Below are 23,430 nucleotides of genomic sequence, written 5' to 3' on the forward strand. Positions count from 1 at the left end.
ATTTACACTGTATAAAAAATGGGAATGCTTCATCATTAAGCATTTTTTCTGCACAGACTAATTTCAAATACAAGTGTACACAAAGCCTTTATTATTAATATGTACTAACATAGTCAGATGTTATGGCAGTGTTAGTCACACATTGTGAGTTTTAGATCACGTTGTTTGAATCTAAACTAAGAGTTTGTGTACTAGTGCTTACTGCATATTCTGTTACTCTGTGTAAACTACTTTTACAAGTATTACATGTTAGATGTGGATATTAAAGGAAATGGTTGTCCTTGAGAAGCCATGTTTTGCTTAGGGATCCTTGGTTTTGCTACTCTTTCTTTTTGGTGAGCTTTGTTTTTCATGTTCTGCTGGAAGAGAGCAAACTTTTCTATGAGAGTTGTGCTCACAGGGGTAAGTATATTTTTCACTTAGAATATTAATTTCAAAATGCATGTAGCCAAAAGACATTTTGTTTCTCAGGGCATCGAGTTGTCAGCAGAGGTCAAACCATTTGTTCCAAAATATGCAGCGGTAACTGTGGCATGGTCAGAACCCTCAGCAGCATGTGTCTTTCCTAGGTACTTAACTACAGGCTACACATTTGTTCAGGAACCGTCTTTGGATAAGTATGTATATTTTCTGAATCTTATTTCTCGGGGGGTTTTGACCTTCCATTTTTGGACATTGATTACTCTCAGCATGTCAAAGCTCTGATATGTTAATATTCTGACTAAATACATTCTTGTCCCTTGTCATCAAGATTTAGATTTGTATACTTATATTCTTTAGGTGTATATCTGGTATCTCATCTCTTGTTTCCAAAGGCCCATATTGCAGTGGACTATTAAAGACAGCTTGTTGGTCTGTAATGATTTCTCTGGCTATTTTATGCTTTCTGAAGAGCTGAATCCTTTTTTTGAGTGAAAGAATGGTTGTGTTACGACGAAGCTGAAACAGACAGAATCAAGTAGAAGGAAGAGGGCAGTCCTTCAAGAGTGTTTTTCCTACAGTAAATAATGTATGAGGTTACTCCTCCATCTCCTTTTCACAACCTCCACGTCCCAGGAAAGTATGTCTTAGTAAGAACATAAGAGGCTTCTTAAAGTACTTTTCTAACAAGGCCTGAAAAACAGGCGTTCATAGTAGGTTTAAAATTGTACTGTTGACCCCGGAGCAGCCTAGAAGATAGCCCACATACTAGGATAGGAAATAATTGAGTGCTGTAATAATTTTTTGATGTTACTTAGCTCTCCAGTTGCTTCTCAGATTAGTAGAACTCTGAACATTGAATTAACTTTGGAATTACTGTAAAACTACTGTTACATCCTTAAAAAGTTCAGGTAGAGCCCTAAAGAAATTCATTCTGGGCTTTCTTAGAATGTCAGCCATTTTATTTACAGGGATTCTGAGAATTTTCAACCCATTTTTATGTGTAATATGTGTTTAGCAATGAGATGAGTATGGTCTAATTTATGGCATTTTTTAGCATTAAAAAGATCAGGGACAGAAGCAGTTTCTCATGAACGTTTTGCCTTGTTGGGACTGAGCTGTAGTTCTTATTGTGACTCAGATTTGTTACTTTTTTTTTGTAAACTGATTATAAGAGTTATTTTGACTACAGTCTATCAGAATTGCAAAAGCATCTTGCTCTGGTGGGAGTATTTTTCAGTTTTCGTTACAAACATGAGATTGAGATGTTGTCCACTTGTGCTGAACAACTTTGAATGCAGCTTTCTTTTTCCCTCACTTTTCTTTCCTATTAATCTCTTTATAGCAACCCACAGGTTTTACTTTTTTTTCTTATAATTCTTTCCCTCATCCCATTGTGAGGAAGTGAATGAATGGCTGTGTGGTGCTGAGCTAGCTGTCTGCCAGGTCTCCCTTATCAAACCTGGGTCTCAATGTACAGTTCCTGTAGAAAGTATGGAATGGAATTGGAAGGGAACTTTGAACTATATGGTTGAAGGAAAGACACGCCTCAGACACATGTCATGGAAAACATGTTGTGCTTTCATCAGTGTTATGGTTAGATGCAGTCCATTCACTGGTTGTCTAACAATTTTGTATTCTATTTCACACATGCCTTATAGCCCCATAAGATGCTGTACTCGTACTTTGTTATTATGACATCTTAAGATGGGTTTCACTGTTTAATGTTTGTGGTTTTTTTAGTCAGGTGCATAATGCATGTTACATAGTTTTACTGTGCTTTTGGTTTGTTTCACAAGAAAAAGCCTACCAAAAATAAGTGTGAAGAAAGCTAGCAACCTTAAACAGAAATGAGGGCTATAACTCTCAAGCAGACTAGGCTTGCAACTCGAAGCACTGCATGTTTTATCCAAAACAAAATACATTATTTTTTAATGAACGTATGGCAGTGAGTAAATAGTTGGTTGAAATAACATGAAATACTGTTCTTTTGGAATATAGCTTTCTTGTTAAACAAATTCTTCAGTCAAGGAATGGTATATTTATCTAGGCAACGAGTATATGCTGAAGATTTGCCTGGGGATGACATCTCATCTCTTTCTCAATGTCCATCACATAGTGTTGTGAGAGATCCTGCTTTACATGAAAACTCCAGCAGCTCATGCTCACCTGATGTTTCAAATTCAAATCCAGTAGCTGCCTCACAGTGTCATTCATATGGGTCAACATACTGTAATGGTTCCAGAATAGTCAGCGAATCTGCTGAACAAAAGTATCCAATCAGACAAGAGAGTAAGAGTCTTTCAAAGGTGAGCAAACATACTTTTAAAAAAAATTAAATTCTTACTTTACAGTAGTCTGAGTGCTTTTTTTCATTTTTGAAGTGACTAATCACTCTTTATGTAGGAATAATGAGTGGTGCTTAAAGAGGATGATAGTATTAATGAGCTCAACTTGAGATTTCAAAAAAGTTCACCACATTCTACAATTAGTACAGTTTTCCAAGCAGCATTTTTGGAACATGAGAGGAATGTATTGTTTTCCCCCCAAGTGGTAAAGAAACCTGGGGGGAAAAAAAACAAAACCACATTAGCTTTGTGAACCATGCTTTCCTTCATTCACTGTTGGAGTTTGGTGCTTTTTTTGGAGCATGGTAGCAGCCTCCATAAGCATAAATTTTAGAGATTTGATGTCTGTGATCAGTTACATGGCTAGCAAGTGATTCAAACATTTCCAAGGCCTGCTGCAGAAAACAGTCCAAATGAGAGCAGGAACGTATTGGAGTGGAAAGGGAATAAAGGCTCACATTAGAAGTACCCTCAGTCAAAAGTGAAACCAATATTCAACAAAAATCTTCAGTGATTTTTTTGGCGGGAGGCAGTTCTCTGGTCTAAGTAAACCCAGGGTGAGATGGATACTGTTTGATGGTCTTTTTCGCACTCGTAGTTTACCTTTTGCGATCTTTAAGAGAGAAACAGAACTTAGTGGCTTTGCAGTAATTTGGTCATATCTCCTGGGGCTTTAACAATATAGCTTTCCAAGCCAGGGAGTATCCTCCCACTCCAGAAAATAGTATTGCTGCTGGATGTACTTTGAATTTAATTCCAAATCCTCTGAACAGTTAGGCCATGCGTTTAGTTTGATGCAGCATAATTTGCATGGATGCCTGTTACTTGCTTGCCTCTCTGATTCCTGAGCCCAAGTCTGCCAAAGAATGTTCCTGGTAAGAATCACAAGGCTTCAGGACTTCTGTATAATATAGGTGAATGCTTGCTTTATTGGGAAGATGTGGATACAGCTTTTCTAATTACATTCTGTTTGCTGCAAATGTTTGGGTTGTTAAGTCTTGTCTCATTTTGACCATAACATGTAGCTTAGTCAAAAACTTGGAATGCTTTTAGAATTTTAGCCCTTTTCTAGAAGAAACTCAGTTGCAGAAAATAAGAAGTGGATAATTTAAGACCTGCTGATTATAAACTATTGATAATGCTGTCATTAATTTTAATAAGATCTTAAATGTGTAGGTACATAGAAATGTGGAACAATCCCTCTTGAGTGTATATAATATGTGACACAGGTAGCACAGTTAACAAGGCAGATAAAATACAGTAACAAACCTCTAACTGACTATTCTGCTTTTGTTATTTGTGGTTATGATATATAATTCATGATGTCTTCAAACTCCAGATATGTAGTTAGTTAACTGTAATGCACAGAATGCGTGAAGATTTTACAAAGTTAAATTAACTAAATATATGGCGAATACTTGCAGCAGAGGAAAGCAAAGGAGAGTGAGAAAAAATCAGACAAGAAAAATCAAGATGAAGAGGACTCTTCTGCCAGCACTGTGAAAAGGACTGCATTACAGACCTCTGCAGGCAGCAGAGATTCCGTGAAGCCAGGTACAAATGTGCTGTTTGGTTTGAAATGCGGAGAGTATCCATAAAATAGTTGGCTGTGCTGTAACCTCTAGTTTTTGATGTTTCTACATCTAGAATAGTTAAGAAACAGAATATTTTTTACTGTTTGACTTTTTGACAATGGGTGGTAGCAGTTGTTTAGTGATTGCATGAGCTCATGTAAATTGAAACAAAAATATCCTCAAAAAGTATCTGAATTTACATTTGGTTGTCAGTTTGGCGTTGTCTAAACACATTGGTTATAATCACTAGATTTTTGTTTTGTTTTTTTTTCTTTCATGTGAGGTATTTAAAGCAATAATTCTTGTGACTATTGCTGTGACTGTGTCACTGGTGTGCTATAAGACATATACAGAAATGATCGCAAGCAAGTTTTATTTTTTAGACTTTACCTGCTTTATTCAGACAGGTTCAATAAAACTGCAAGCAAGAAGTCAACTCAAGCTCCAAAAATAGAGCCTTTTCCTGTATCTGCATTTGAAACTACTATTGTGGATTTCCACAAGTTACAGAGTTTGAGAAGCAGTGAGATATTGAATGCGCATCGTAAAAATGGACCGGCGTGTTCAGTGGAAAGTAACATTATGTGCCTTAGTCAACCACAGATGTCTCCTTTGTTGAACACAGAGGTTAGCTATGCTTTCATGTTGCAGAACTCACAACAAATACTTTTCTTTCCAAAGTTGAAGAAAGTATTTTTGCATTCAGTGTGTTAATAACTGATTAAATAGCTTGCAAGCAGGAAGTGTCATAGCTACAGGTTTTATGCTTCTTCTCATAGATGGAGGCATCAGTGCTTGCTCTCCCTTCTTTTTCTCACTATTTCTTCCTTCTCTGTGCTGCTAGCAGATATGGGAAAGCCAAGCCCTGTTACAGTTTAGTTTGGTACTGCTATGGTCTAAACTTGTGGCTTATATATAAAGATTACATATGTTCCCTGCGGTTTCTTAACAGCTTGTTTTCTCTCTCTCACGTTTAAATAGTAAGCGTGCAGCCATTTAGACAAAAGTTTTAACTTATTTAAAAACATATATGTGTGTAGTTGTTACTTTGTGCTAAAAGAGGAAAAATTAGAAACTGAATTGTAGAAGGAGGAAAAATATTGTTAATATGGAAAGATTGCTTAACTTTATTATTCTTGTAGATTTTCGTATTCCTAATTTTGCAGTTGTTAATAAATGCAGTACTGACACATTCAGATTTTTGTCACATACACTGAATCAGAGTTTTCAACAGTGGTTAGAGACAAATCATTTTGAAGGATACAAATAGTGTAAGACTTCTGGTACCTTCAAGTGAAAAACTGCTGATTGTGGGAAAAATGCATTTTACTGTTTCTTTTTTCCATTGCTAGCTTGAATTTAATGGATGGATGTGGTTTTCAGTGGAATGTTAAAACTTTTTCTTGTTCATTCTTAGAGTCATTGTTTGGATGCTTTTGTAAAATGTAAGTAGGTATCTTGCTTGGACAACAGCAGAGAGGCATCTGATTATGCTTTAAAATACAATAGGGTCAATGATGTTTCCACTAAGGATAGTAACAAAAAAAAGGTGGGCTACAAAATTCTCTGTGCCTTTGTCCACATGGATTGAGGATTTTGTTAATTCTTTTATTTTAATGTTTAGCTTTCTTCAGGGAAGTGCTTTTATTCACACTCCTATGATACCCGGGAAGACGTTTCTGTGGAAAGCATTGCCTCATCAAAAGCTTTAAAAGAAACAGTAGCAAGCTTAATTCCCTCTTCATTTGATAGTGGAGGTAAGTACTGCTAACATAGATTGTTTCCTCATATTTTAACTGCTTGTATCTCATCAATTTGGAATAATAAAGTATTGTCAGGTGCTGCTGAACTCTCAAATATACATGAAATCAAAGAGCAAATTCATTATGGAGTAGGAAAAATAAGGTTGTATCTGTTTCTTCGAAATGAGATGATACTCTTGCATGTAGGCTTTGGTAGTAGATCAAAACTGAGGTTGTCCTCTTTCTCTTTTGTCTCAATTGATGCTGAGGGACTAATGTTTCTGTGACTGCCTCCTCTGCTGTTTCAAAGGAGAGAAAATAATGTGTATTGATTATGGGAAGTCTGTTGAGGTGTTTTTAATTTTTTTCAACAACAAATCTGAGCAAATACTTGATCAGTCTTGATAAGCAGTTTTTTTAAAAAATAGCTGTCAGTCTAGAGTCTAGTATGTACTTTTTTGTTTTTCCAAAATTGTGTAAGAATTTTGCATAAATAGTTATTCTACTAGCTGTGATGTTAATCCAATAACGTTTTTCCCACAAGTGGAGTCTTCAGTTTGTACCCCATTGGAGAGCAAACAAAGGGGATAACAGAGCCTTTATTTGAGGAATAGGTGCTATAGGAAAAGATATCAAAGAGGAATTAACTCACCCCTCCCAGTAACAGTTTGGAGAAAGGAGCAAGCTGAGAAATGCAGCCTTCTCCCGTTTGTACTCTCGCGCCATGGGAGGGTGGGGGGAGGAGGGGACTCAGTGCAGACGCAGACTGCACATGCTCCCGGAAGCATTTCTGAGACAGAAAGGGTGACTCTAGCCGCTCTCTCCCCCCCCCCCCCCCCTTCCAGGCACTCACATGCTCATCTATTGATTCAAGCTGTGACCTTGGAATTCCACTACACCCATGAATAAAATAGCTGCTTTTGATGGGTTAACCTCAGTTGTCAACCAGGCTGCACTTACCTTCCTTAGGAGGACAGAGGGAAAAAATAAGATGAAAATACTTGTGAATCAAGATAAAGACAGAGAAATTACTTACTGCTTATCATCATGGTAATTAAATAGCTGTGAGTCTAGAGTTGGTTTATACTTTTTTATTCTGTGGCATATGTTATTTCTTTACCATCATGGGCAAAACAGACTCAACTCAGTTAAGATTTAATTATTGCTAATTAAAAATAAAGTAGGATGGTCAGAAACACAGACAAAACTAAAAGCACCTTCCTCAACCTCACCCTCTTCACAAGCTCAATCTCACTCCCAAGTCTTCTACCTTCTCCCCACACTGAGCAGCACAGAGATGTGGAATGGGAGCTGTAGTCTATCCATATCAATTTCACTCTGCCACACCTCCCTTGTTCCACTTTGTACTGGTCCAGCATGGAATCCCGAGGAATATGGTCCTTCGAGAATTGCACCAGTGTGGATCCTTGCCAGAGGCTGCAGTTGTTCAATAACTGCTCAAGAATGGGTCCTTTCCATAGGGTGGAGTCCTTCACAGACAGACTGATATGGCGTGTCCTGCCTGAGCTGCAGCTCCTGCAGTTAGTATGTTGCAGTGTGGGTTCCCCAAAGGCTGCAGCTTCCTTTAGGGCGTGGCCACCCCTTGTACTGTGGGGTCCTCTATAGGCAGCAGAGGGGTTTCACCACAGGCTGCAGGGGAATCTCTACTCCAGCACTTGGAGCACCTCCACCTCTCCTTTTGCACTGACCTTGGTGTCTGCAGGGCTGTTTCTCTCACATTTTTCTCATCCAGTCTATCTCAGCTGCTGCACAGCATTTTTTTTTTTTAACCCTTTCTTAAATACATTACCCTAGCTGGAACTAGCAGTGACCAGCCCCTGATTTCTTCTCACGGAGACCATCTGTACAGCCCCCCTACTACCAAAACCTTGCCACATAAACCCAATAAACTTCTTTGATCTCTCATTGGAAGGTTTTTTGTTTTTTGTTTTTTTGTTTGTTTGTTTGTTTGTTTTTTTGTTTTTATTTTTGTTTTTGTTTTTGTTTTGAAGCTGTGTATTTATTATGTGTTAGGAATATTTACAGAATGGAATGAGTAATTCTTCCAGAACTCTGATACCACCAAGTGGTGGTGGATGAAACTGCTGTACATTGAGGCAGATAAGGAAATTTTTTAGCTTGTGTTTATATATCTACAAGCTGGAAAGTTTTTAGAAAGTAGAAGATATTGATACGACCTTGTATGCAAAAGGTATGTAAGTTGCAGCGGGATAAGTAATAAAGGAATGTAATATATAAAAGCAGTGGGAGTTCATAATTTAAAAAAAAATAGGATAGAGAATAAGCATAGAGTTATGTAGGTTGTATGATAGTATAATTTCAAATTATAATGTATGTATTAAATATGCACATATAGCACTGGGCAGTAGGTGGAATAGAATATAATGTGTAACTAAGCAACTTAATTCAGTTTTTCCTCAGAAAAAAATATAGCTCTGCTCTGCATTTGCAAGTCCTTGATAAATCCTCTGTTGATCCTCTGTCTTCTGAATATTTGAGAAATATTTTCTGACATTTTGGATATCACTTGTTTTTCCACATCAGTATTTCCTGAAAAATCTACAGATGGTTCTGCTCAGCCATGTGTGTCTTGGGCCATGGTACTTTCACAGCCCCCAAAGAAAACTTTTTCATCACCAGCATCTGAATGTTTTCCCAGATACAAAGGGAAGCAGGATAGTAAAGCAAAGGTACTTGAGAACTGTGCACTTGAAATTAATTTCTGTTACTGTTCAATGCTGTTTCTTGATGTGAGACATTGCTAGTTTTTCTTAGACTCTGTACTACTTCTAATGTAACTTTGAATAAGTAATATAAAGTTACCTTGTCATTGTTATAATTTTTCTTCTGTTGTGGTCAAAAAAAAAGGAACAATGAGGAATCAAAAAGTCAGTTCCCGCAACACAAACTTCCGAAATAGCTGATTTGAATACACTTCATTTAGGCAGGACTTTGTTGAAATTTTCAACTTCTAAATCAGTCACAAAGCATGGAAGTCTTGTCCTTCCTGGCTGGATATTGCCTAGTGAAATCTCATATTATGTTCTGACAGCTGTACAGCGTGGTTCACATGAAGGGTTCTTGCAGTACCTGTGAATTCCTAAGAGATCTTGAATTTTCCTCGTCGCTTAATGTCCTAGCCTAGATTGATGCATGCTAACTAGGTGCATGTGTAAGTGTGGTCACTTGCATTTTTATTGGTAGGTGATAATAAAAGAAATCAATTTCTAATGGTCATGCCTCATGATTTTTGTCAACAGGAAGAAACAAAAAATGGTGGTAGTGAAACTGAGCCTGAGGAAGGGTCAGAAAAGAAGAAGAAGAAGAGGAAAAAGAAAAAGAAAAACAAGTCACCTACTAATGTAGAGAAGCCTCATAATGAATCTACTACAGTGCAGGAACCACCGAGGATTGAGGTACAGTAGTGAGGTTTTTGCTGTGGTTTTGTTGTTTCTAGTGTTACGAGTATATGTTGGAAGACCAGAAGTTAATCAGCTTTCTACAAATTTAATATCAGATGTCATTAGTAGAGGAAATTGGGTCAGGCCCATTTTAGTTAAGATTCATGTTGGAAGTTAGAGGTAGGAAACAGTTGTGCATTTTAACTTATCAAGGATTGAATGAGTATGAATTCTTGCAGGAGAGACTGTTAAGTATTAACAGGTTCCAAAAGAAGGCAGATTTCCCAAGTGAAAAATATTCTGTAGTAATGGTTGTGTAAAGCAAAGTGCATAGAAATGGGAAGTATACTGGATACCATAGGGTGCCAAAGTTTAAAGAATGTCATACTGGTAATATTGTGGAAGGAAGGGATACCATTCAGAGGGACCTCAACAGACTTGAAAAGTGGGCCTGGGTGAATCTAATGAGGTTCATCATGGCAAAGTGCAATGTTTTGCACTTGGGCCTGAAGAATCCCAGGCGTATATACAGACTGGAAGGAGCAGTCCTTGTGAGTAGCCTTGCAGAGAAGTACCTGAGGGTTCTGGTGGATGAAAAACTTAACATGAGCCAGCAGTGTGCTCTTGCAGCTTGGAAAGCAAATGGTATCCTGGGCTCCATCAGAAGAGGGGTGGCCAGCAGGGACAGGGAGGTGACTGTCCCTCTCTACTCTGCTCTTGTGAGGCCCCATCTGGATTACTGCATCCAGGTCTGGGGCCCCCAATACAAGAAAGACAGGGAACTGTTGGAGAGGGTGCAGAGGAGGGCCACAAAGATGACCAGAGGCCTGGAGCACCTTTCCTACAAAGACAGGCTGAGGGGGCTGGGCTTGTTCATCCTGGAGAAAAAAAGGCTGTGGGATGGCCTAATTGCAGCCTTTCAGTACCTAAAGGGAGCCTATAAGCAGGAAGGGAATCAGCTCTTTGAAAGGGTAGATAATGGCAGGACAAGGGGAAATGGTTTTAAGTTGAAGGAGGGAAGATTTAGGTTTAACGTCAGTGGAAGGTTCTTTACTATGAGGGTGGTGAGGTGCTGGAACAGGCTGCACAGAGAGGTTGTGGATGCCCTGTCCATGGAGGTGTTCAGAGCCAGGTTGGATGGGGCCCTGGGCAGCCTAGTCTGTTATTAAATGTGGAGGTTGGTGGCCCTGCCTGTGGTGGGGGGGTTGGAGCTTGATGATCTTTGAGATCCCTTCCAACTTGGGCAATTCTGTGATCTCAAATCTGGAAACAATTCTTATGAAATGTAGATATCACTGTTTATATTCCTGATTATTAATTCAAATCTTTTTCATATTCATGTAACTGTAATATACACATTAGTGTTTTGATGCTTTTGTTAATCAGTTTCAAAAATACTTTAGGCATACCCACCATAGAGAATTGTTGTGTGATTTGTGGTTTAAGAGTGTTTCATTGTAATACCAATATTGTACAAGAGTATGAAAGTATGTTGATTTTTGTATTTGATTTGGTGTACATAATGTTCAGTCTGTGAAAGAATAGCATAAAGAAGCCATTCTTGGCTGGCTTCTGTTGTGTACATTTTAACTTGGACTGTTGTTGCCTGTTCTTTTCATTGTGTAATTCATTGTCCTGAAAGGGGAATTGATTATTGAATTGTGGATAGAATCAAGATCTACAGGTTCTGTTCTGCAAGATATCAGGTCTGAGTGACTTAGTATCTAAAGAGAAAGAACGGCAAGAATTGTAGAAGCTAGTAGAAATGTCATGTCTTATTGAAGACATAAATGGAAAAAAAATAACATAGAATCATAGAATGGGTTATATGCATTACACTGAAATCCATTATTTGGATGCAGCATATGGGGGCACATTTGGGAACAGCTTTCAGATCCTCCTGGTTTGCTGGAAATGCTCACGAATATGAAAAATGTGTGAGATGCTTATGGTGCTCTTGAAACACAAGAACATGAAAGATAGAACTTAGGTGGACTCTGAGAATTTAAGTATTGGGGTTCTGCATTTGCAGCTGCTCACTGGATCAGTGTATTGGATTGCTAACTAGGTTTATAGAAGTCACTAATTTAAAGAAACTGGTAATGAGTGAAAAGTAATGCATTTGCAGAAAAGAAATCCTGTACACAATGATTGGCTCTGAATTAGGTATTTTTGCTGAGGGAAGAAATGAGAAGTTCTTACTTAAGATAAGCCAGTCTGCTCTGTAGCACTGGTCCAACATGCAGAGTGTTAGGAATCATTCAAAAAATATGAAATACAATTAAAAACATTATGACAATATACAAATCTAGGACAGATCTGATCTAAATATAGTGTGGATTCTATTTTCTTGTGTGCCACCTCTCCTTAAAAAAATACAAGTTTGAACTAAAAGAGATAAAGGAAAGGCTCCAAAAATGATCAAAGGTATGAAATAGTTACCATGGGAGGCAAAACTGAATAAAGTAGGACTTCTCTGTCAGTAAAATAGATGTCTTAGGGGGAATTGGAAGATAAAAAGGAAATTTTTCTACTTGTTCTCATTATTTTGTTTGATGTCCTCTGGTTTCTGTAGGTGCTAAGTTAAGAACAAACGGAAGAAGGTATTAAGCCACACTGAGTGCTAGAATTTAACTATTCCCTTTACTATAGAATGTTGCAAATGACAGAAGTTTATCTGAATTCAAGAAGTGGTTTGGACAAACTGAAATAACTATGTGCCCCACTGAGGGCTATTTAAATCCAAAGATACTACATCTGATCGAAGAATGCATTTGTGAAACTTCACTTCCCTTTCTTACAGTCTTCTTTTGACCTACTTACAAGCTTCTTTCAAAAATTGTTTGTTTAGTTAGAAGTATCTGCTCAGACTGAACACGTCTGTTCTTAGGTGTCCTAGCTCAGGCTGTTCAAATCTTTCAGACTTCAGAAGAAATGGTGGCATGCCTAGTAGTATTGAAACTACTAAAAGCCTAACAAGGCCCCTCAGAAAGTGAGAGGAGAATCAAATGGATGAAAACCAAGCTGGTGGATCAGGGTCATTCTGATTGAATTAGTGAGCTTTCATGGATTTAAGGTGGCCAGCATGGAGTGAGCTTCAGCCAGTCAGTGTCTTAGTTAATCCAGAATCTGGATAACATATTCTCTGCTAGTAAAATATACTTGCAACTAAGCCTACACAATCCCTTCACTGATTTATCTGTTTATTTCCATACTAGTAGTCGAGATTTATTACCCTTTTGCCTGTTGTTTTTTTTTTTTCACCACTAACATGTTTAAGGTAGAATTGCACAGCTGGAGACTGTACTGGAAGAATTGGAGAGTTGTTTGCAAGGCTGTTAAATGATTTGAAAAGCACTCCTTTAGGAGCCATTTACCTCTGATTGTTTATATCAGCTGATAGCAAAAACAAGCTACCATTGGAAGCCTTTCTTTCTAGATTCTTTCTTTCAGCCTTGAATTAGCTACTACTGTATAAGGTGACTTAACTACTGTAGAATTGATTATAGTTGGTGGTCCTGCACTCGGCTTTTGAATTTTGTACAGCAAACTGTGATGAGTGATAAGCAGAAAGAAAATCATTTGAATGTTGGAAAAATCAGTTTTAGTAATATGAACATAATAGTTCTTACAAATGCAATGTCCTGTGTCTTGTTTAGGATGCTGAGGAGTTTCCTGATCTGGCAGCTGCTTCTGATGGGAGAAAGAGATTAGGATCTCAGAAAACATCACTTACTCCTGCTGGCAGAAAGCAAGCTGAAGTAAGTAATCTTATGAATGTCACCTGAATGTTAAGAAAACAAGCAAGAAAAGACTATTTGTAGTCTGAACCAAAGAGTTCGGACTCTTTGTGGTGTCAACTATTGTCATAGAATCATGTAATGGCTTGGGTTTTAAGGGACCTTTAAGACCATTTAGTTCCAAGCCCTCTGTCAGGGGCAGAGTGACCACCCACTAGATTGGGGTGCCCAGGATGCCACCAACCTGGCCTTGAACACCTCCAGGGATGAGGCATCCACAGCTTCACTGGGCAGCTTGTTCTAGCATCTCACCACCTTGTGAGTATTAATTCCTAACACCTAATCTAAATCTGCTCTCTTAGTTTAATACTGTTCCCCATGTTCGATAGCTGTATACTCTTGAAAAAAGTTGATCTCTGTCCTGATTGTATGTTTCCATTAAATACCGGAAGGCCACAGTGAGGTCTCCCCAGAGCCTGCTCTTCTCTAATCTGAACACACGCAGGTGCCTCAGCCTGTCTTCACAGTAGATATGCCCCAGCACTCTGAGCAACTTTGTAGCCTCCTCTGGACCCACTTCAGGAGCATCTTTCTTATGCTGGGATCCCAGACCTGGATGCAGTACTTCAGGTGGGACCTCAGGAGGGCAGAGCAGAGGGAGGCAGTCACCTCCCTCTCCCCGCTGGCTACCCCTCTTTTGATGCAGCCCAGGATACAGCTGGCCTTCCTGGGTGAAACTGCACACTGCTGGTTTGCACCAAACTTCTCCTCCACCAGCACTCCTAGGTACTTCTCCACAGAGCTTCTCTCAAGGAATTCTCCCAACCTGTACTGATATCCGGGATCTCCCTGACCTGTGTGCAATATCTTGCACTTGGCCTTGTTGGATCGTGTTAAGTTCACGAGGGCCCACTTCTCAAGCTTGTGCAGGTCCTTCTTTATGCCATCTGTTGTATCAAATGTACCACTCAGCTTGGTGTCATCAGCAAACTTCCTGAGGGTGTCCTCAATCCCACTGTCTGTGTCTCTGATAAAGACATTCAATAGCAGACAGACCCCTGGAGGACACCACTCATGACGGGCCTCTGCCTGTCATAGAGCTGTTGACCACAACCCTCTGGCTGAAACCATCCAAGCAATTCCTTGCTCAGTGAATACTCCATTCTTCAATCCAAGAGTCTCCAGTTTAGAGATAAGAATGTTGTGTGGGACCATATCAAAGGCCTTGCAGTTGTCCAAGTATAACAGAATCATGGAATAGCCTGGGTTGAAAAGGACCATATCAAAGGCCTTGCAGCTGTCCAAGTATCATAGAATCATATAATGGCCTGGGTTGAAAAGGACTATAATGATCATGTAGTTTCAACCCCCTGCTATGTGCAGGGTCACCAGCCACTAGACCAGGCTGCCCAGAGCCACATCCAGCCTGGCCTTGAATGCCTCCAGGAATGGGGCATCTACAGCGTCATTGGGCAATCTGTTCCCGTCTGTCACTTCTCTGTGTGAAAAACTTCCTCCTTATATCTAACCAAAACCTCCCCTGTCTTAGTTTAAAACCATTCCCTGTTGTCCTATCACTATCCACCCTCGAAAACAGTCTTTCCCCCTCCTGTTTATATGCTCCCTTAAAGTATTGGAAGGCCACAATGAGGCCGTGGATGGTATCAGTTGCTTTTCCTTTGTCCACTGATGCCATCACCCAATCATAGAAGGCCACTAGATTGGTCAGTAATCTTTCTGAGTAATCACCTTGTCAGGGAGTTATCTCTAGATATGTCTATGTCCATGACAGGGAGACAGCAAGGCCACAGGCCCACCAGCCCAAAAAAGGGGAGTGGAGGGAAGGGAACAAAAAGGGAAAGGAATAAATTAAAAAAAAAAAAGTGGCAACAATCTGAGTTGGAAAGTTAATTTACTAACTATAATAGCAGAAATACAAGTTAATTGGGATTGAAGCTAATAAACCAAACAAATGAGAGAGTGTCCAAAACCAAAGGCCTTACTGTAATGCTGAAGGTGAGGCGGCTAGGGAGCATGCACTGCAGAGATGAGTGGTAAACAGAAAATGGGGCAGTCTTGTGACTTGCGAGCAGTTTTATATTTCCCTCTAAATGGAAAATAGAAATGGAACTGTGAAAGTCTTCTGGGAGTTGTAGTTGTTCTTCTCTTCTGAGAACCAGGTTCACAGAAATATTGACAATCTACAGAACTGGAGCATTAACTCTTTAACTTCCAGTTCACTACATTATATTATGATGTGGAATACTGATAACAAAAATCATAAAACCATGACACACCTCCTTTTCTCACATATGCCTTAAGATTATTTCCAGGAGTGAACTCTGGACTGTTAATATAGATGTTCATGCTGTAGCGTAGACAAGTTGAAGTTAGGTGAAGTAAATTCTGTTAATATGGGTTATTGTCCTGCATGTAATGTTATGGTTTATTTCTGCATTTTATAAAAGGACAGAGAAATTGTAGTAAAACTCTTATTCTGTAGCTTTTCTGATTGTGCGTACAATTAAATGTCATGGGCATATTTGTTGTTAGACTGTACAAAAGTTAAGAACCTGGATCTGGCTTTGATTTAAATTCCAGGCTGATTTTTTTTTTTTTCCATGAATGAAATGAATTAAGGATTCATTTTGAAATTCATTCAATCTGAGAATGATTCTCAAACATAAATTACAGGGATGATCTTACAGTAAATAATGAAGGTGAAATTTCAGGTTTCTGTTCATTTAAAACTAGTTTTGCTGCTAGAAATTTTTGTCCTTAGGTTTGTTTCCCTGTGAATGCTAATAGTATTTAAAAAAACAGAACACACTTGTTTGGTTTGTTTGAGACAGTAAATTTTGCTGAGGGTCGGAGTTAAACAGCAAAAGACAACATGATAGCTGAAACCACATTTGCTGTGAAGGAAATGCTTTGCAGACCTGCAGCTCAGATGAAGGAAGCTTTCAAGCTTTTCTAAGCTTCAGTGGGATATTGCCTCTCAAAACATACACAGACTGTAAAGGTATTACCATAAAGTCACTTAAATTCCTCTGTAACAAATATTTGAAAAGAAAAATGTCTTTCTTTTTATAATTGCAAATCTGAAAATGAGGAAATAACAAGTCTGTTGAAGTAGTATTGCAGCAGATAAATGATTGCAGTTATAGAAGAATTTAATTGCCTGCTATTTAAGGTGTAGATCATATCTTTAAACCTCATTTACTGTAGATAGGATGACTAGCTTATATTATTTGAATTTAGTATAATTTTCACTTTACTCTTTCTTTGAATGTCTTTTATTATTTTCTCTTCCTTCATTATTACCTCTTGTCTTTAAATTTCAAAGATCCATCTACCCAGGGTGTCTTGCAACAGTTGTTCTTCCACAGTGGATGGGGCTCTCAAGGTTGATGTGCTATCAGGGAAGCAAGCTTCATCTTTTATGTTAGAAAAGAAGAAAATGCAGGTAAATTAATAATACTTGAAAATAAATTGAAAATTCAAAATGATGAAGGAAACTTGCATATTTAAATATAAGACTAGTTCCAAGCTTATCTGTAATTGTATTCATACTTCGTCCTTCATACTTTGAGGTAAATGACAACATCCTCTTGGTTCAAAACATTCAATAGTAATTACTGCTAATTCCCTATTTGTGTTGCAGTTTTTAGGGAGAAATGCTAGCTTTTCACTAGTGCATGTAAGTTTCACTGTCAGGATTTTTTCTTTCCTGTTTTCCTTGGTCATGACATAAATCTGATCCTCACTGACTGTCTTAAGAACTTCTGGCAGAAGTGGTTCAGCCAGATTAAGACATAGAGGTCTGCTAACCTGGGGCAAAAAGAAAAACACAACAGTGAGGTCAGTGAGTAGGTTCTGATGTAGCTCTGATGGAGGTAAAGTTGTGGTCTCAGAAAGAGGAGATTGTAGTCTTTAGTTGTATTATAACAGGAGATATAATTAATTTTCCAGAATATGTACAGTATCAGTGAGTTATTTCCTTAGCAGGTTCTGGAGTTACAATTTATTCTTTCCTAGTCTTTACTGAACTACGTATTTGTAATCTTTTTATATTTTGAATCATTACAGGCAGTGTCAAATATGGGACACCACTTTCAACTTCTCTTCAAAGCAGACAGAAAGACTACTACTTATGAGGAAATACTGCTTAAAGGAAAAGTTGCTGACTTTTCCTTTATCAGTCAAAAGGCATTGAAGATAATGATATATGTATATTGCAATCACATGCCCTACAGGAATCAGAGTTTTTTCACAGTACTTTTATCAAAACTTTAAATTCTGATAATCCTTTTTTCTTTTTCAAAGATAGGTGGTAGTTTGACCAAAGTCGGATACTGACACGAGGCACCTGCTTTAATAAAGATTCAATTTTATATGCTTTATTCTAGTAGCTATTAAAGGTAAAAATACATTATTTGAACTGTGTTTGTCTCTTTCTCATTCACATTAAAGGTAATGTGTGTCTAAACGTCCAAATAATTTGATAAAATCAGGGTAGAAATGAGAAGTATTGTGAATGAAAGAAGTAACAATATGTTTCTGCATTCTGAAATGTAAAGCATTCCTAATCTGTATTGTATTTGTTCAGGAAACATCCAAGAGCGGTGGTAAGAAGAGTCAAATTCCTGTGCAGTTGGATTTAGGTGGCATGTTGGCAGTCTTGGAGCAGAAACAGCAAACAGAGAAGTCAAAACAGTATTCTAAATCTGTGGTGTTTTCAGGTATTGGCTACAATTAAATTTACTTTCTTTGGCTTTCACCTTCAGTTACACCTAAGTATTCAAACTTCTAAATGCTGCCTGATTCTGATATGCAGTGATCTGTGAAGCAGGAGCACAGTTCACAACATGCCAGAGAAAGTGGCATTGTGCTTTCTGCAGGTCTTTGTTTTAAAAATAAAAGAAAATCTGAATTGTTTGGAGGAAGACTTGGGGAAAGAAAAGTCTTTAGGACACTGAGTTGTGAAAGAACACTTTGTGTAACTATTAGAAGTTATAAAAATTGAGCTTTGAGAAAAATAGTGATGTTTTTGCAGGTTTTTCCTTTATCTTAGCATCTAAGTGTGTTGCTGTTGTGATTTTAGCTCACAAGAAAGTTCTACGTGATAACAAACACCATCTTAAATTCTAGTGATGCTAAAAGGTTTAGAGCTGTAACTTAAGCAAAAAAATATTCCTTTGCAAACACAGGGGTTATATGGGAATCAGTCAGCCCAAGCCAAGCGATGAGTTCTGTAGTTCCTGATAATTGTGAAGTAATTAAAAAAATGCTACATTTTGCCATTTTGGTGATAGAATTTGTCAAACTTTGTTGATGTGTATACAGGAAACAAGTAGCTCTGTGTATTTTCTTTTGAAGGTGTAAATTTGGTCTCGATTGTATTAGTGCCTTATATTTTTCAAAAAGAAAGGTAATGTTTGCTAGAGGCTAATGATGATAAAATTTCTCATCTTATTTTGGTACTGTGGAAAAAGAGCTAATCAGAAGAGCATTAATCTCATAATGTTTAATATGATTTCTGTGAGTTTTTTAAAAAAGCTAAAAATACCAGGCCTCATTGAGACTTTGCTGAGAGATTTGTAAGACTTCTTTTATTCTGCTCTTGATTTTTTTCTCACCATTTGAGCCAGTCAATGCTGCAGAGGTGCTAGCAACCAGTTTTGATTGTATATATTTATATAATGCAGGGACTGCAAAGTAGGTGATAAGGCACAAATTTGTGGATCACAAGACTTGCTTTCTGATGTTGTTGCATATGCCTGAATCTGCTGCACAAGATAAATTAATGTGTCATGTTGATATCCTGGAAGTATAAGGCAGATGTTACCTCAGCTTTGTATTTTGTTTTATTATTATTCAGTGCTGTTAAATCAGTGTACACCAGAATGCAACTTCATTTTGTAACATGGCATTGTGCTGAGCTCTCTGGCCAGAGAAGCAGCACAGAGAGCAATAAGGGCTAAGAATGCGACTGTGGAGTTTAGTATTTTATTCTGCTTGCCACTTCACTTAGAGAGTAATATATAGATGGAAGAGCATAGTAAAGTAGTAACCATTTGAATTTAAAAGTTAAATTTTGGAAATGCACCTGTCTTTCAAAATGACTAACTGTTGAAGCTATTATGTTCAGTAACAATAAATGAAGAGATGAAGTAGGCAGTGAATGAAGTATTTGGTGTCTGCAGGATTTATACTTACGTATTGCTACAAATCCAGCTTTAATTCTTGTCTCTGCCTGTGCTAGCACACAGTACTATATTCTTGGCAGCATTCTCAATTTGCCATTGTTACACAGGATGCTAAAGAAAAGTTGCAGGTTGTACAGTTGCAGTTTTATGAAATAAGCTGCTTATGCTGGTTATAGTAGATGTGACATTGGAGGTTTAGCATGTAACTACTTTGGACGCAGTAAATAGGGATGGCTTAAGGCAAATTGCCAGAAACTTTGTGTGGTTTTTAGTGGAAAGAAGTTTTCTCAGGTGCAGAGATGTCAAACACATTCCATTGTTACTTATGTCATCCTGTTTGTTTACTTGGTAATGTAAGCTGGTTTATATTAGAAGGTCCTAGAAGTTTGATAGAATGCTGTCACCATTATACAGCAATTCTTAGTCATCTCAGTTGTAAGTGGAGTCTTGTTGTTAGGTTGTGTTTTGACAGGTCCAGGTTCAGTCACTTGATCAGTCATTAAAAGCTCCTCTTCCCTGAGCCCTCGGAATAATGCAGGCATACTAGGCATCCAAGGCCAGTGCTTGTTGAGCAAAAGTGACTTAGCAATATTTTTACTTTGCTTATTACTTACCTGCAAATGAACTTCAACCAACATTATTTAGGTATGGTTGAATGGTTAAAGTGACTGCTCCAGATTACTTACAGCAATTAAATCTAAAAACTTTAATCCTAGAACTCAGTATTCATATTAACACAATACAGAACGTGAGCATGGAGAAAGAAATGCCATTACAGTGAAACCTGGAGATTCCTGGAGGTTTACTTGTGAGTGAAGTGAAGGTAGCGTGGAGTGCAGTTATTCGCCAAATTTTGCTTTTGAAATACAGTTTGTGATTCCAGTAACATGATGGCAGTAGGGGAAATGTCATTAACTTGCTGGGCGTAAAGGAGTATCTTTATTGAAGAGCTCCATTTAAAATGAAGAGCATTTTTAATAGCAACACAATACAAATGTAATATGTGTAATGACTGCAACAGGACTAGTATACCCTTGCATTAGACTCTGGCTTAGCTATTTTGTTACAGGTGTCTGATGCAGACTTCTTTTTTATCTCAGTTGCTGGTGCCATACCATTGCTTTCTAAAGAATCTGCTACAGCCACAAAAAATCACCGGTTAAACCAAGGAAAGATGCCTCATAACCCCTTGGATTCCAGTGCTCCTTTGGTGAAGAAAGGAAAGCAGAGAGAAGTCCCTAAAGCAAAGAGACCAACACCTCTTAAAAAGGTGCTGATATTTTTACCTTAAATAGTGTGAGGCAGGGTAATGTGAATTTAGTATTACTGAGTCAGTGAAATGTAGTAGTACAGAGATCTGTATCTTGGCTTCCACTTGCCTAAATTCAGTTCTAGCTTCCCTTGGTTTAAGAAGAAAAGGAGAGGCTCCCAAAGTCTTGCCAAATGATGTATATAAATTCACCTCAAAATGTAGTTCTTCACTTAAATGTCTCAGTAGCTGAAGAGCTGCCTGTACAAAAGTGTGTGCAAATGATTGTTGCAAGAGGATGTCCAAATAAACTTTGTTTGGTTTGGACAGGATGTGCTTATTTGCAGGACTGAGGAGAATGAAGCAAGCAGTTATTAATTAATGTGTCTGTGTTCTTCCAAGCTGGAACTTCTACTGACTCTCCAAAATCTAGAGTTAGATCAGCCAGGGGGTTTCTCCTTTCTTTCCTCTTTGCCCATTCATATTGTTCATTGTCTCGCCTTCTATACTAAGTATTTTGAAATACCACCAATTTCATATCTAGCAGTTTCCTTTCCTCATGTAGCACTCCATCACTAGTTTATGCTTTGATCAGTCGTTATTCTGTGCTGCTTAGTTGAGTTTGAGAACTGTACGGTGTAAAATGATAACAAGCTCTTGGGGGATGACAATAATTACTTTGTGTCTATGGCTGTGTGTTCTGTCTTCAAGTCATTTATTTTCCAAACTAGGTCTGAGAAGACAAAGATCTACTCTGTCTCTGTAATGTTTGTGTTCTGAGTATGGTAGGAAGCTTATTTTTATTCTTCATTCTTCCTTTCAAACACAAATGGATAAATTTATTTTGGCAATTAGCCTCCATTACAGACTTTGAGCATATGAGCTAAGCTAGTAGCCATGTGTACATTAAGTGCTTCTTAGCCAGCTACAAAGGTAAAAAATGAGTTTAAAAAACAATTAGTTCTTTCACCTACAGCAGCATATTTGAATCAAGCAGGTCTTACCTTCCTTCGTCTGTGTACCCTACAGGTGGTTATCTGTAGTGATTTCTTCTTTTCCTTCATCCTGCAAGTTCAGAAACAGCAGTGCAATACAGACTGATTTAGGCTTTCTAACAGGAGAGCAAGTTGGCAAGGGTAAATTCTTAATTAAGAAGTAAACTACACTGCATGTGATATAACATGGGCAGGGCAAAGGAAGGCAGAACCTGTTTGTTGCTGAGCTGTATAGCTACAAATTGACAATTTACAGAAGGGAGGTAAAGAGGAAGACATTTTCACTTGTTTAACTTTCTCTTTGCCAGCTAGACAGATCAATAGAAATGCTTTTCTCCACCCAAACACTGGTAGTCCAGGAAAAAGGATTCTTTGGATGTAGAGTTAATATTTTTCCTACTCTATAATGGTGCTTTGAGGAACTACAGCATTGTTATGTAAATTAAAAAGATCCATGTTGTAAACTTTGAATGATAGTACCAATTTTATTTTTGAGTTGTCTGTACATAAGCACTTGGTAAGAGAAACTGCTTTGTGATAGTGATTTTTAATTTATTATTATTTTTCAGATTATTTTGAAAGAAAGAGAACTGCGAAAACAGCAACACCTGTTAGAACAGACAGCAGTACCAAAAGATGGAGGTAATTGTTGTGTGTCTGCAGAAAATACTACTGGAGATGAAGCACTTCCACAGGATAGTCAAGCAGGTATTTTTCAAGAGAATGCTGTAATACAGTACATAGATTGAGATCTGTGAGTGAGCACACTTGGTACTTTAAAAAATAGTACTAAATATTGCCAAACAGAAATTGTAACTTTGGAATTTTCAGTGGTTTGGCACGGGCTTATCTAGAGTTTAAAGTATGCCTAAGTTGCTACTCTCTATAGCTAAGTAAGAGCTATTCAGCTTATTGCTTCACGCTTCTATGCGTGATAGACTTATATGGCATCATGAGACTGTGCCTTTCTGGCAGTCTGTTTTAAAAAGAGGTATGAGAGAAAAAGAAAGCTAAATGACTTGTTTTCCTCTTACCACAGACTGCTGTGATACTGAAACAACTTCAGGAGATAGAAAATTTACAAATTAGTGTCGTCACAGCAGCTTTGTGGTCTATCTTTTTATTGAAATGTTTTATTTGCATGATAGTTGTTCCAGTAATGCAAGTTGCTGAAGGGCTTCTGGGGAGCACAAAGATGAAGGAATCTACAGAAAGCTCTGTGACTTCAAAGCAGTCAACCAGTAATCTTCCAAAAATCCATAGCAGAAGATTTAGAGAGTAAGTATTTATGGTACTGATGCCTGTTTTTCCGCAATACCACAAATGTAGCATTTTTTAACAGTGCATGTTATCTGTGAAATGATATGATATCTAGAGAAACAAGTCTGTACATTGTTGGAATTTTCACTTCAGAATATATGATCCTTGCAGGAAAAAAAAAAAAGATGAGAAATTCATGAGAGGCTAAAGAATGAAAAGGAGCTGCTGTTTAGTATAAGTGTGTTGCACTGACAGAATACCAGTTTAATACTCAACAACTTATTTTTAGTGTGTAGTTTTCTGCTACCAGGCCAAATGGTAAATCTGTAAAGTATGTGACTAGTGAGATGACATTTTCATGTTGTGGTAAGGTAAGGAGACTTGCTGTTTATTTTGTGCGGACACTTCAGTTTTGTTTAAATAGATATCTGTGTTTGTTTCCTTAGAAAGAAAGAAATAGTCATTACTATA

General features: G+C 37.9%; 1 protein-coding gene across 6 annotated transcripts in view; it reads left to right on the forward strand.

Annotated features, from left to right (window-relative positions):
• Positions 1-23,430, forward strand: part of SECISBP2 (SECIS binding protein 2) — a 30,498-nt gene that overhangs the window by 1,082 nt on the left and 5,986 nt on the right. For 2 of the 6 annotated variants that reach the window (XM_040656345.2, XM_040656347.2), the window contains exons 2-14: positions 472-617; positions 2,471-2,729; positions 4,193-4,322; positions 4,746-4,969; positions 5,967-6,099; positions 8,650-8,795; positions 9,366-9,521; positions 13,166-13,267; positions 16,593-16,712; positions 17,856-17,988; positions 20,556-20,725; positions 22,269-22,407; positions 22,848-22,977. In XM_040656345.2, the coding sequence (XP_040512279.1) occupies positions 472-617; positions 2,471-2,729; positions 4,193-4,322; positions 4,746-4,969; positions 5,967-6,099; positions 8,650-8,795; positions 9,366-9,521; positions 13,166-13,267; positions 16,593-16,712; positions 17,856-17,988; positions 20,556-20,725; positions 22,269-22,407; positions 22,848-22,977 (1,988 nt within the window). The remainder of the gene's footprint in view (positions 1-471; positions 618-2,470; positions 2,730-4,192; positions 4,323-4,745; positions 4,970-5,966; positions 6,100-8,649; positions 8,796-9,365; positions 9,522-13,165; positions 13,268-16,592; positions 16,713-17,855; positions 17,989-20,555; positions 20,726-22,268; positions 22,408-22,847; positions 22,978-23,430) is intronic. The other 4 variants (XM_040656346.2, XM_040656348.2, XM_040656349.2 and 1 more) reach the window with 4 other exon arrangements.

Source organism: Gallus gallus, chromosome Z (genome assembly GCF_016699485.2).
Source record: "Gallus gallus isolate bGalGal1 chromosome Z, bGalGal1.mat.broiler.GRCg7b, whole genome shotgun sequence".
Classification (NCBI taxonomy): Eukaryota; Metazoa; Chordata; class Aves; order Galliformes; family Phasianidae; genus Gallus; species Gallus gallus.